The sequence below is a fragment of the Oncorhynchus clarkii genome, chromosome 7 (genome assembly GCF_045791955.1).
Source record: "Oncorhynchus clarkii lewisi isolate Uvic-CL-2024 chromosome 7, UVic_Ocla_1.0, whole genome shotgun sequence".
Classification (NCBI taxonomy): domain Eukaryota; kingdom Metazoa; phylum Chordata; class Actinopteri; order Salmoniformes; family Salmonidae; genus Oncorhynchus; species Oncorhynchus clarkii.
The window spans coordinates 2,880,016-2,893,388 of record NC_092153.1 but is presented as its reverse complement, the minus strand read 5'-3'; the positions used below and the strand labels follow the sequence as shown (position 1 = coordinate 2,893,388).

The 13,373-nt window shown below is 47.8% G+C and overlaps 1 protein-coding gene across 3 annotated transcripts in view; it reads left to right on the top strand.

Moving 5' to 3' along the window:
* LOC139412726 (transmembrane and coiled-coil domain-containing protein 3-like) overlaps positions 1 to 13,342 on the top strand; it is a 20,627-nt gene extending 7,285 nt beyond the window's left edge. For 2 of the 3 annotated variants that reach the window (XM_071159395.1, XM_071159396.1), the window contains exons 6-14: positions 533 to 661; positions 984 to 1,076; positions 2,599 to 2,785; positions 3,049 to 3,166; positions 4,938 to 5,133; positions 5,989 to 6,139; positions 10,010 to 10,089; positions 10,343 to 10,492; positions 12,167 to 13,342. In XM_071159395.1, the coding sequence (XP_071015496.1) occupies positions 533 to 661; positions 984 to 1,076; positions 2,599 to 2,785; positions 3,049 to 3,166; positions 4,938 to 5,133; positions 5,989 to 6,139; positions 10,010 to 10,089; positions 10,343 to 10,492; positions 12,167 to 12,313 (1,251 nt within the window). In that variant the 3' untranslated portion in view covers positions 12,314 to 13,342. The remainder of the gene's footprint in view (positions 1 to 532; positions 662 to 983; positions 1,077 to 2,598; positions 2,786 to 3,048; positions 3,167 to 4,937; positions 5,134 to 5,988; positions 6,140 to 10,009; positions 10,090 to 10,342; positions 10,493 to 12,166) is intronic. The other variant, XM_071159397.1, reaches the window with a different exon arrangement.
* Positions 13,343 to 13,373: the final 31 nt, after the last annotated feature.

Sequence of the window (13,373 nt, the reverse complement as noted above, 5' to 3'; positions counted from 1 at the left end):
TGTAATCTGACCATATGAAGACTGTCCTATGAGTCCAGCTGTAATCTGACTATATGAAGACTGTCCTGAGACTCCAGCTGTAATCTGACTATATGAAGACTGTCCTGAGACTCCAGCTGTAATCTGACTATATGAAGACTGTCCTGAGACTCCAGCTGTAATCTAACTATATGAAGACTGTCCTGAGACTCCAGCTGTAATCTGACTATATGAAGACTGTCCTGAGACTCCAGCTGTAATCTGACCATATGAAGACTGTCCTGAGAGTCCAGCTGTAATCTGACTATATGAAGACTGTCCTGAGACTACAGCTGTAATCTGACTATATGAAGACTGTCCTGAGACTACAGCTGTAATCTGACTATATGAAGACTGTCCTGAGACTCCAACTGTAATCTGACCATACGAAGACTGTCCTGAGACTCCAGCTGTAATCTGACTATATGGGTCTTCAAATGAAATTACTATTTCACACAATTCTAATCTGTGTCCCTGTGGTGTCCTGTCCTGTTGTCTGTGATTGGCTGGTCAGGACCTGGTCTCCGTAGTGATGCTGTCTCTGCCGTGTGGTTGGCTGTGCACTATGATGGGCCTGCCCCCCATGTTTGGTTACATCGTCTGTGGAGTCCTCCTGGGTCCCTCTGGACTCAACAGCATCAAGGTGAGACATGCAACTGTGTGTGTCTGTCTGCCTGTCTGCCTGTCTGTCTGCCTGTCTGTCTGTCTGTCTGTCTGTCTGTCTGTGTCTGTCTGCCTCTATGTCTGTCTGTCTGTCTGTCTCTCTGCCTGCCTGTCTCTCTGCCTGCCTGTCTCACTGCCTGTCTCTCTGCCCGTCTGTCTGCCTGCCTGCCTGTCTGCCTGTCTGCCTGCCTGCCTGCCTGCCTGTCTGTCTGTCTGTCTGTCTGTCTGTCTGTCTGCCTGCCTGCCTGCCTGCCTGTGTGTCTGCCTGTCTGTGTGTGTGAGAGTAATGTATCTCTGTGCAGTCTATGGTGCAGGTAGAGACGCTGGGAGAGTTGGGAGTGTTCTTCACTCTCTTCGTGGTCGGTCTCGAGTTCTCCCCAGAGCGACTCCGGAAGGTAGGCTGCCTAGTGTTGCATTCAAACCCCCCCCCCCCAGAGGTATTTTCCATCAGATATTAGCCTACATTCTTGGAATAGCAAAAACTATTAAAGGCCCAGTGCAGACATAAATGTGAATTCCCTGTGTTTTATATTTATTTCCACACTATGAGGGTGGAATGATACTGTGAAATTGATGATGATGATGATGCCCTTCTAGTGGAACAGCTGTTTAGAACCACTGCCTGTTTTGGTGGGATGGAGTTTTGATCTGCCGGGTGACATCACCAGACAGGAAAGGACTTAACACTGGTGTGAAGTGTGTAACTCTGACCTACATTTTCACAGTGGGACTCAGAAACCCACATTCTTACATTCTTTCACCAACTCCGTCTCAGCAGAGAGCGACGTCTAACTCTCCCTTGTCTCTCTTCTTCATTTGGCGAGCTATCTGTTTATCACACATTTTCTCTCCTTATCAGTCTTCCTGCTTCTCTCCCTCCCTCCCTCCCTCCCACCCTCACTCCCACCCTCCCTCCCTCCCTCCCTTCCTCCCCTCGCTCCCTCCCTCTCTCCCTCCCTGGCCTCCCTCCCCTCTCTCCCTCACTCCCTTCCTCCCTTACTCCCTCCCTCGCTCCCTCCCTCCCTCCCTGGCCTCCCTCCCACCCTCACTCCCACCCTCCCTCCCTTCCTCCCTCTCTCCCTCCCTGGCCTCCCTCCCTCCCCTCTCTCCCTCACTCCCTTCCTCCCCTCCCTCCCTCCCTCCCTCCCTCCCTGGCCTCCCTCCCTCCCTCCCTCCCTCCCTTCCTCCCTCCCTCCCTCCCTCCCTCTCTCCCTCCCTCCCTCCCTCCTTCTCTCTCTCCTCTGGAACGTGTTCTAATGAGATAATGATATTGTGTTCGTTTCAAGAGTTGAAGACCATTTTATATGTGTGGACGTGTTCAACTGTTCTTGTCACTAGAATAGTAAACAAACTAACATTTGACCAACGGGGACATTTTGTTGGTCCCCATGAGTTTAAATGCTATTTCTAGGGGGGTTAAGGTTAGAATTTGTTTTAGGTTTAAGAGCTAGGGTTAGTTTTAGGGTTAGGAGCCAGGGTTAGGTTTTGGGTTAAGGTTAGGGTAAGGGTACGGGTACGGGTTAGGTTTTTGGGTTAAGGTTAGGTTAAGAGTAAGGGTACGGGTTAGGTTTTTGGGTTAAGGTTAGGGTAAGAGTACGGGTTAGGTTTTTGGGTTAAGATTAGGGTAAGGGTAAGACTACGGGTTAGGTTTTGGGTTAGGGTAAGGGTAAGAGTACGGGTTAGGTTTTGGGGTTAAGGTTAGGGTAAGAGTACGGGTTAGGTTTTTGGGTTAAGGTTAGGGTAAGGGTAAGAGTACGGGTTAGGTTTCTGGGTTGAGGTTAGAGTAAGAGTACGGGTTAGGGTTAGAGAAAATAGGATTTTGAGTGGGACTGAATTGTGTGTCCCCACCAGATTAGCTGTACAAGACTGTGTGTGTGTATTTAACATGTGTGTACTGTCCTATGTGTGTGTGTGCAGGTGTGGAAGATCTCTGTGCAGGGTTCATGCTACCTCAGTCTGTTGATGGTGGCTACAGGGCTGCTGTGGGGTCAGGTGCTGCATATCCGTCCCACCCAGACCGTCTTCATCTCCTCCTGTCTCTCTCTATCCTCCACGCCGCTGGTCTCACGCTTCCTGGCTGGGGGCGCCCGCGCAGACAAGGACGGTACGGAGACTACGGACGTGTGTGTGTGTGTGTGTGTGTGTGTGTGTGTGTGTGTGTGTGTGTGTGTGTGTGTGTGTGTGTGTGTGTGAGAGACAGAGCGAGAGAGAGACTTGACTTCCAATGCTCTTTATTTTAATGTTAAAGAACCACCTGTCTTTAAATGAGTAACTGGCTACAAACATTAAAACTGTGTGTGTGTCTGTGTCTCTGTGTGTCTGTCTGTGTGTGTGTGTCTGTGTCTCTGTGTGTGTGTGTGTGTGTAGGAGAGCTGGACTACAGCAGTGTTCTCCTGGGGATGTTGGTAATGCAGGATGTTCAGCTGGGTCTGTTCATAGCCGTCATGCCCACCCTCATACAGGTGTCATCTGGCCACCTGGACAGGTGAGCACACACACACACACAGAGACATAGAGACACAGACACACACAGAGACACACACACACACACACACACAGACACGCAGCTGTATATGCACTACTATCTAGACACACCTTGTCCCAAAACTCAACTCATGCTAGGAAGGTGTGTAGTTCCAAAGATGTGTTAGAAGTTCTAAAGTTTAATACTGTTGTGTCTTGTCTTCTGAGGGTCCTGTCATGTGTTTTGTCTTCTGAGGGTCCTGTCCTGTTTTCTGAGGGTCCTGTCTTCTGAGGGTCCTGTCTTGTCTTCTGAGGGTCCTGTCTTGTCTTCTGAGGGTCCTGTCCTGTCTTCTGAGGGTCCTGTCATGTGTTTTGTCTTCTGAGGGTCCTGTCTTGTCTTCTGAGGGTCCTGTCTTGTCTTCTGAGGGTCCTGTCCTGTTTTCTGAGGGTCCTGTCCTGTTTTCTGAGGGTCCTGTCTTGTCTTCTGAGGGTCCTGTCTTGTCTTCTGAGGGTCCTGTCTTGTCTTCTGAGGGTCCTGTCCTGTCTTCTGAGGGTCCTGTCATGTGTCCTGTCTTCTGAGGGTCCTGTCATGTGTTCTGTCTTCTGAGGGTCCTGTCATGTGTTCTGTCTTCTGAGGGTCCTGTCATGTGTTCTGTCTTCTGAGGGTCCTGTCCTGTCTTCTGAGGGTCCTGTCATGTGTTTTGTCTTCTGAGGGTCCTGTCCTGTCTTCTGAGGGTCCTGTCATGTGTCCTGTCTTCTGAGGGTCCTGTCATGTGTCCTGTCTTCTGAGGGTCCTGTCATGTGTTCTGTCTTCTGAGGGTCCTGTCCTGTCTTCTGAGGGTCCTGTCATGTGTCCTGTCTTCTGAGGGTCCTGTCATGTGTTCTGTCTTCTGAGGGTCCTGTCATGTGTTCTGTCTTCTGAGGGTCCTGTCCTGTCTTCTGAGGGTCCTGTCATGTGTTCTGTCTTCTGAGGGTCCTGTGATGTGGCCTGTCTTCTGAGGGTCCTGTCTTCTGAGGGTTCGGTTCTATGTTATGAGGGTCCTGTCCTGTGTTCTGAGGGTCCTGTCCTGTGTTCTGAGGGTCCTGTCCTGTGTTCTGAGGGTCCTGTCCTGTGTTCTGAGGGTCCTGTCCTGTGTTCTGAGGCGCCTGTCCTGTGTTCTGAGGCTCCTGTCCTGTGTTCTGAGGGTCCTGTCCTGTCTTCTGAGGGTCCTGTCCTGTCTTCTGAGGGTCCTGTCCTGTCTTCCGAGGGTCCTGTCCTGTCTTCCGAGGGTCCTGTCCTGTCTTCCGAGGGTCCTGTCCTGTCTTCCGAGGGTCCTGTCCTGTCTTCCGAGGGTCCTGTCCTGTCTTCCGAGGGTCCTGTTCTGTCTTCCGAGGGTCCTGTGTTCTGTCTTCCGAGGGTCCTGTGTTCTGTCTTCCGAGGGTCCTGTCCTGTGTTCTGTCTTCCGAGGGTCCTGTCCTGTGTTCTGTCTTCCGAGGGTCCTGTCCTGTGTTCTGTCTTCCGAGGGTCCTGTCCTGTTCTGTCTTCCGAGGGTTCTGTCCTGTCTTCTGAGGGTCCTGTCATGTGTGTTGTCTTCTGAGGGTTCTGTCTTCTGAGGGTCCTGTCCTGTCTTCTGAGGGTTCTGTCTTCTGAGGGTCCTGTCCTGTGTTCTGTCTTCTGAGGGTCCTGTCCTGTGTTCTGTCTTCTGAGGGTCCTGTCCTGTGTTCTGTCCTCCTAGCCCAGGTCCTGTTCTCTCTGTAAACCAGTGTTCTGTGTTGTGAGGCTGGTGTTCTATGTTCTATCCTGTGTTCTGTAGTGTCCTGTTTGGAGGTCTGCACGTCCTCCTGCTCCTGTCCCAGGTCCTGTTCTCTCTGGCTATGGTACTACTGCTGTGTGTTCTCCTCAAATCCTTCCTGATTGGTCCATACTACAGGAAGCTCCATGCTGAGTCTAAAGGCAACAAGGAGATCCTGGTTCTGGGGACCGCTGCCTTCGTATTCCTCATGCTCACCGTATGTACCCCCTCTCCTCTGTGAGATATAGCTCCCCCCTCTATCCTCTCCTCTGTGAGATATAGCTCCCCCTCTATCCTCTCCTCTGTGAGATATAGCTCCCCCTCTATCCTCTCCTCTGTGAGATATAGCTCCCCCCTCTATCATCTCCTCTGTGAGATATAGCTCCCCCTCTATCCTCTCCTCTGTGAGATATAGCTCCCCCTCTATCCTCTCCTCTGTGAGATATAGCTCCCCCTCTATCCTCTCCTCTGTGAGATATAGCTCCCCCTCTATCCTCTCCTCTGTGAGATATAGCTCCCCCCTCTATCCTATCCTCTATGAGATATAGCTCCCCCCTCTATCCTCTCCGCTGTGAGATATAGCTCCCCCTCTATCCTCTCCTCTGTGAGATATAGCTCCCACCTCTATCCTATCCTCTGTGAGATATAGCTCCCCCTATATCCTCTCCTCTGTGAGATATAGCTCCCCCCTCTATCCTATCCTCTGTGAGATATAGCTCCCCCCTCTATCCTCTCCTCTGTGAGATGTAGCTTCATCTCCTCTGAGAGATGTAGCTTCCTCTCCTCTGTGAGATGTAGCTTCCCCTCCGCTATCCTCTCCTCTGTGAGATGTAGCTTCCCCCTCTATCCTCTCCTCTGTGAGATGTAGCTTCCCCTCCGCTATCCTCTCCTCTGTGAGATGTAGCTCTCTTCTCCAACAGAGGTTATGTTTCCTGTACAATCAAGTACTACAATTGACATTCCAATACAAATACAATACTGTGTCATTAGGGAGTTTATGATATAAATGGTTAAACTATATCCATTCTACCAAATGTATGTCAAATGATGTTTTTCCCCCGGCGTTTCCCAGGTGACAGAGTTCCTGGACATTTCCATGGAGCTGGGCTGCTTCCTGGCTGGAGCGCTTCTCTCCTCGCAGGGTCACATTTGCACCACGGAGGTCATGGGCTGCATCGAGCCAATCAGAGACTTCCTCGCCATCATCTTCTTCGCCTCCATTGGTCAGAACTGAAGCTTACCCTCTGCAGTGTCTCTGTTTAGCGTCATATCTCTGTCTCTCTATGGCTGTTTAGCGTCATATCTCTGTCTCTCTATGGCTGTTTAGCATCATATCTCTGTCTCTCTATGGCTGTTTAGCATCATATCTCTGTCTCTCTATGGCTGTTTAGCGTCATATCTCTGTCTCTCTATGGCTGTTTAGCGTCATATCTCTGTCTCTCTATGGCTGTTTAGCATCATATCTCTGTCTCTCTATGGCTGTTTAGCATCGTATCTCTGTCTCTCTATGGCTGTTTAGCATCATATCTCTGTCTCTCTATGGCTGTTTAGCATCGTATCTCTGTCTCTCTATGGCTGTTTAGCATCATATCTCTGTCTCTCTATGGCTGTTTAGCATCATATCTCTGTCTCTCTATGGCTGTTTAGCATCATATCTCTGTCTCTCTATGGCTGTTTAGCATCATATCTCTGTCTCTCTATGGCTGTTTAGCGTCATATCTCTGTCTCTCTATGGCTGTTTAGCATCATATCTCTGTCTCTCTATGGCTGTTTAGCATCATATCTCTGTCTCTCTATGGCTGTTTAGCATCATATCTCTGTCTCTCTATGGCTGTTTAGCGTCATATCTCTGTCTCTCTATGGCTGTTTAGCATCATATCTCTGTCTCTCTATGGCTGTTTAGCATCATATCTCTGTCTCTCTATGGCTGTTTAGCATCGTATCTCTGTCTCTCTATGGCTGTTTAGCATCATATCTCTGTCTCTCTATGGCTGTTTAGCGTCATATCTCTGTCTCTCTATGGCTGTTTAGCATCGTATCTCTGTCTCTCTATGGCTGTTTAGCATCGTATCTCTGTCTCTCTATGGCTGTTTAGCATCGTATCTCTGTCTCTCTATGGCTGTTTAGCATCATATCTCTGTCTCTCTATGGCTGTTTAGCATCATATCTCTGTCTCTCTATGGCTGTTTAGCATCATATCTCTGTCTCTCTATGGCTGTTTAGCATCGTATCTCTGTCTCTCTATGGCTGTTTAGCGTCATATCTCTGTCTCTCTATGGCTGTTTAGCATCATATCTCTGTCTCTCTATGGCTGTTTAGCATCATATCTCTGTCTCTCTATGGCTGTTTAGCATCATATCTCTGTCTCTCTATGGCTGTTTAGCATCGTATCTCTGTCTCTCTATGGCTGTTTAGCATCATATCTCTGTCTCTCTATGGCTGTTTAGCATCGTATCTCTGTCTCTCTATGGCTGTTTAGCATCATATCTCTGTCTCTCTATGGCTGTTTAGCATCATATCTCTGTCTCTCTATGGCTGTTTAGCATCATATCTCTGTCTCTCTATGGCTGTTTAGCATCATATCTCTGTCTCTCTATGGCTGTTTAGCATCATATCTCTGTCTCTCTATGGCTGTTTAGCATCATATCTCTGTCTCTCTATGGCTGTTTAGCATCATATCTCTGTCTCTCTATGGCTGTTTAGCATCATATCTCTGTCTCTCTATGGCTGTTTAGCATCATATCTCTGTCTCTCTATGGCTGTTTAGCATCATATCTCTGTCTCTCTATGGCTGTTTAGCATCATATCTCTGTCTCTCTATGGCTGTTTAGCATCGTACAGTTGAATTCAGAAGTTTACATACACCTTAAGGCAAATACATTTAAACTCCGTTTTTCACAATTCCTGACATTGAATCCTAGTAAAAATTCCCTGTTTTAGGTCAGTTAGGATCACCACTTTATTTTAAGAATGTGAAATGTCAGAATAATAGTAGAGAGAATGATTTATTTCAGCTTTTATTTCTTTCATCACATTCCCAGTGGGTCAGAAGTTTACATACACTCAATTAGTATTTGGTAGCATTGTCGTTAAGTTGTTTAACTTGGGTCAAGCGTTTTGGGTAGCCTTCCACAAGCTTCTCACAATAAGTTGGGTGAATTTTGGCCCATTCCTCCTGACAGAGCTGGTGTAACTGAGTCAGGTTTGTAGGCCTCCTTGCTCGCACACGCCTTTTCCAGTTCTGCCTGCAAATGTTCTATAGGTTTGAGGTCAGGGCTTTGTGATGACCATTCCAATACCTTGACTTTGTTGTCCTTAAGCCATTTTGCCACAACTTTGGGAGAATGCTTGGGGTCATTGTCAATTTGGAAGACCCATGTCTTGAGATGTTGCTTCAATATATCCACATAATTTTCCATCCTCATAATGCCATCCATTTTGTGAAGTGCACCAGTCCCTCCTGCAGCAAAGCACCCCCACAACATGATGCTGCCACCCCCCTGCTTCACGGTTGGGATGGTGTTCTTCGTCTTGCAAGCATTGTGTCAAAGTAGATGTCCTAACCGACTTGCCAGAACTAAAGTTTGTTAACAAGAAATGTGTGGAGTGGTTGAAAAACGAGTTTTAATGACTCCAACCTCAGTGTATGTAAACTTCCGACTTCAACTGTATCTCTGTCTCTCTATGGCTGTTTAGCATCGTATCTCTACTACTGTAGGTCTCTATGTGTTGTCTCTACTACTGTAGGTCTCTGTGTTGTCTCTACTGCTGTGGGTCTCTCTGTGCTGTCTCTACTACTGTAGGTCTCTGTGTTGTCTCTACTGCTGTGGGTCTCTCTGTGTTGTCTCTACTACTGTTGGTCTCTGTGTTGTCTCTACTACTGTAGGTCTCTGTGTTGTCTCTACTACTGTAGGTCTTTATGTGTTGTCTCTACTGCTGTAGGTCTCTATGTGTTGTCTCTACTACTGTAGGTCTATGTGTTGTCTCTACTACTGTAGGTCTCTGTGTTGTCTCTACTACTGTAGGTATCTGTGTTGTCTCTACTACTGTAGGTCTTTATGTGTTGTCTCTACTGATGTAGGTCTCTATGTGTTGTCTCTACTACTGTAGGTCTCTGTGTGTTGTCTCTACTACTGTAGGTCTCTGTGTGTTGTCTCTACTACTGTAGGTCTCTGTGTTGTCTCTACTACTGTAGGTCTGTGTTGTCTCTACCTCTGTAGGTCTGTGTTGTCTCTACTACTGTAGGTCTCTGTGTTGTCTCTACTACTGTAGGTCTGTATATGTTGTCTCTACTACTGTAGGTCTCTCTGTGTTGTCTCTACTACTGTAGGTCTCTATGTGTTGTCTCTATGTGTTGTCTCTACTACTGTAGGTCTATGTGTTGTCTCTACTACTGTAGGTCTATGTGTTGTCTCTACAGCTGTAGGTCTATGTGTTGTCTCTACTGCTGTAGGTCTCTGTGTTGTTTCTACTACTGTAGGTCTCTATGTGTTGTCTCTACTACTGTAGGTCTCTGTGTTGTCTCTACTACTGTAGGTCTCTGTGTGTTGTCTCTACTACTGTGGATCTCTATGTGTTGTCTCTACTACTGTATGTCTCTGTGTGTTGTCTCTACTACTGTAGGTCTCTGTGTGTTGTCTCTACTACTGTAGGTCTCTGTGTTGTCTCTACTGCTGTAGGTCTCTGTGTTGTTTCTACTACTGTAGGTCTCTATGTTGTCTCTAGTGCTGTAGGTCTCTATGTGTTGTCTCTACTGCTGTAGGTCTCTGTGTTGTCTCTACTGCAGTAGCTCTATGTGTTGTCTCTACTGCAGTAGCTCTATGTGTTGTCTCTACTGCTGTAGGTCTCTGTGTTGTCTCTACTGCAGTAGCTCTATGTGTTGTATCTACTACTGTAGGTCTCTGTGTTGTCTCTACTGCTGTAGGTCTCTATGTGTTGTCTCTACTGCTGTAGGTCTCTGTGTTGTCTCTACTACTGTAGGTCTATGTGTTGTCTCTACTGCTGTAGGTCTCTGTGTGTTGTCTCTACTGCTGTAGGTCTCCATGTGTAGGTCTCTATGTGTAGGTCTCCATGTGTGTTCTCTTCTACTGCAGGTTTCCATGTCTTTCCTACCTTTGTCCTGTACGAACTGACAGTCCTGGTGGTGCTGACTCTCTCACTGGTCATCATGAAGGTATGCTGTTGTTGCTTTAAACCACTCTCGCTTACTTATTTTCTCTCGATCTCTCTCTCTCTCTTTCTCTCTCTTCCCCTCACTCTCTCTCTCTCTCCCCCTCACTCTCTCTCTCTCTCTCTCTCTCTCTCTCTCTCTCCCTCACTCTCTCTTTCTCTTTCTCGCTCTCCTCCTCTCTCTCTCTCTCTCTCTCTCCCCCTCTCTCTCTCACTCTCTCTAATTAAACACCTCCTCCTCTCCATGTTCCTGTTAGTTCCTGATGGCGGTGCTGGTGCTGTCGGCCATCTTGCCCAAGGGTTCTCGCCACATCCGTTGGATAGTGTCTGCTGGCCTGGCGCAGGTCAGCGAGTTCTCCTTCGTCTTGGGGAGCCGCGCCCGCCGAGCTGGCATCATCTCCAGAGAGGTACTTCTACCGAAGAACAGACCACCACTCGATGCTTAGTTCCAAATCAAACAATAGCCACTAGTCCCTAGACACTACCCCTAACCACTACCCCCTAGACACTACCCCTAACCTTTACCCATAGACACTACCACTAACCACTAACCACTACCCCTAACCACTACCTCTAACCACTACCCCTCGACACTACCCCTAACCACTACCCATAAACACTACCCCTAGAGACTACTCTTAACCACTACCCCTAACTACTACCCCTAACCACGACCCATAACCACTACCCATAACCATTACCCCTAACCTCTACCCCTAACCTCTACCACTAACCACTACCCCTAACCACTACCCCTAACCACTACCCCTAGCTACTACCCCTAGCCACTACCACTACCCCTAACCACTACCCCTAGACACTACTCCTAACCACTACTCCTAACCACTACCCCTAACCACTACCCCTAACCACTACCCCTAACCACTACCCCTAACCACTACCCCTAACCACTACCCCTAGACACTACTCCTAACCACTACCCCTAGACACTACTCCTAACCACTACCCCCAGACACTATCCCTAACCTCTACCACTAACCTCTACCACTAACCACTATCCATAACCAATACCTCCAACCACTACCGCTAACCACTACCCCTAACCAATACCTCTAACCACTACCCCTAACCACTACCCCTAACCACTACCTCTAACCACTACCCCTAGACACTACCCCTAACCACTACCCCTCGACACTACTCTTAACCACTACCCCTAGACACTACCCCTAACCTTTACCCCTAACCTCTACCCCTAGACACTACTTGAAGATGTTTTTTGGCAATTGCAAGATGAATACATACAGGATCTAGAATACAACTGTCCTCTTCTTCCCCAGGTGTACCTGCTGGTTCTGTGTCACCACTCTGTCCTCTTCTTCCCCAGATGTACCTGCTGGTTCTCAGTGTCACCCCTCTGTCCTCTTCTTACCCAGGTGTACCTGCTGGTTCTCAGTGTCACCACTCTGTCCTCTTCTTCCCCAGGTGTACCTGCTGTTTCTCAGTGTCACCACTCTGTCCTCTTCTTCCCCAGGTGTACCTGCTGGTTCTCAGTGTCACCACTCTGTCCTCTTCTTCCCCAGGTGTACCTGCTGGTTCTCAGTGTCACCACTCTGTCCTCTTCTTCCCCAGGTGTACCTGCTGGTTCTCAGTGTCACCACTCTGTCCTCTTCTTCCCCAGGTGTACCTGCTGGTTCTCAGTGTCACCACTCTGTCCTCTTCTTCCCCAGGTGTACCTGCTGGTTCTCAGTGTCACCACTCTGTCCTCTTCTTCCCCAGGTGTACCTGCTGGTTCTGTGTCATCACTCTGTCCTCTTCTTACCCAGGTGTACCTGCTGGTTCTCAGTGTCACCACTCTGTCCTCTTCTTCCCCAGGTGTACCTGCTGGTTCTCAGTGTCACCACTCTGTCCTCTTCTTCCCCAGGTGTACCTGCTGGTTCTCAGTGTCACCACTCTGTCCTCTTCTTCCCCAGGTGTACCTGCTGGTTCTCAGTGTCACCACTCTGTCCTCTTCTTCCCCAGGTGTACCTGCTGGTTCTCAGTGTCACCACTCTGTCCTCTTCTTCCCCAGGTGTACCTGCTGGTTCTCAGTGTCACCACTCTGTCCTCTTCTTCACCAGGTGTACCTGCTGGTTCTCAGTGTCACCACTCTGAGTCTTCTGCTGGCTCCGGTGTTGTGGAGAGCCGCCACACACAAGTGGGTCCCTCGAGCCGAACGCAAGACGCTCGCCCGCCCGCCCCCGCTGCTGCCACACCCAGCAGACTGAAGCCAATAGGGGCCCTGTAAAAGGGCCGAAGGGTCAAAGGTCATTCTCCCTCTTTCCATGGAGAAAATCGTAATGACCCATTATCTTTGGGTCATTGGTTGCATCCAAAATGGCACCCTGTTCCCTACATAGTGCACTACTTTAGATCAGGGCTCTATGTAGGGAATAGGGCTCTGGTCTAAAGGAAGTGCACTATATATAACGAATAGGGTGCCATTTGAGATGCGATCATTGTAGAACGGTTTTACATGTCCTCGTTGTTGTCTTGACTGTCATTCCTCCTACAGTAGTTATGGAGGAATCCCTGATGAGACCCTTTTGGTTTGTGACGTCACAATGATGGTGATGACATATTCCCTTCGAGGGAATATTATTAGTCTGGGGTTGCATATGGATCAGTTTCATCTGGACCGAACCTGGGAGAAAGACATAGGCCAAGGTTTTAACAGTTCAACTTTCCATTTAGTATGTTTGAATGTCCTGCTGATACTGTAAAGTCTCAGTGTTCTAACCAAACACGGACACATAGAGACTGTATGTATGGGTTGTTTATGTCAGGGCTTTACATGTATGTACGCGTTATTGCACTCCTATGGCATCTAATGCTGTAAAAGGTTTATTTTTTCTTATGTTTCAGTGACTGTTTCCTATATGTTTTATGGTGTACTGTACTGTAGCCCGACTGGAAGAAAAGACAACTAGAAGACTTCCTGCTAATACATCATGCAAGGGAGAAATAAAGATATAGCATTGTATTTATTAGGCCAGTTATAGTTAGATTATGTATAAATGTTACAATGGAAATAAGGGGGTCATTCCAAGCACAATAAATTCCCATTTTACATTATGTTGTGTTAGGTTGGAGTTTGTTTAATATTCAACAAAATACAAAAGTTGTACCTTATTTAATTAAAAAATGTCGTTATTTATTAAAAGATTGGTTTATTGGTTAGGGAGGAGATGTCCTGTTTTTATAATGTTATATTTGAATATTGTCTGTCTCGTCCAATGAAATGTTTTGATATCGTTATGTAGGTGTGGTCTATACTTCCCGCGTGAT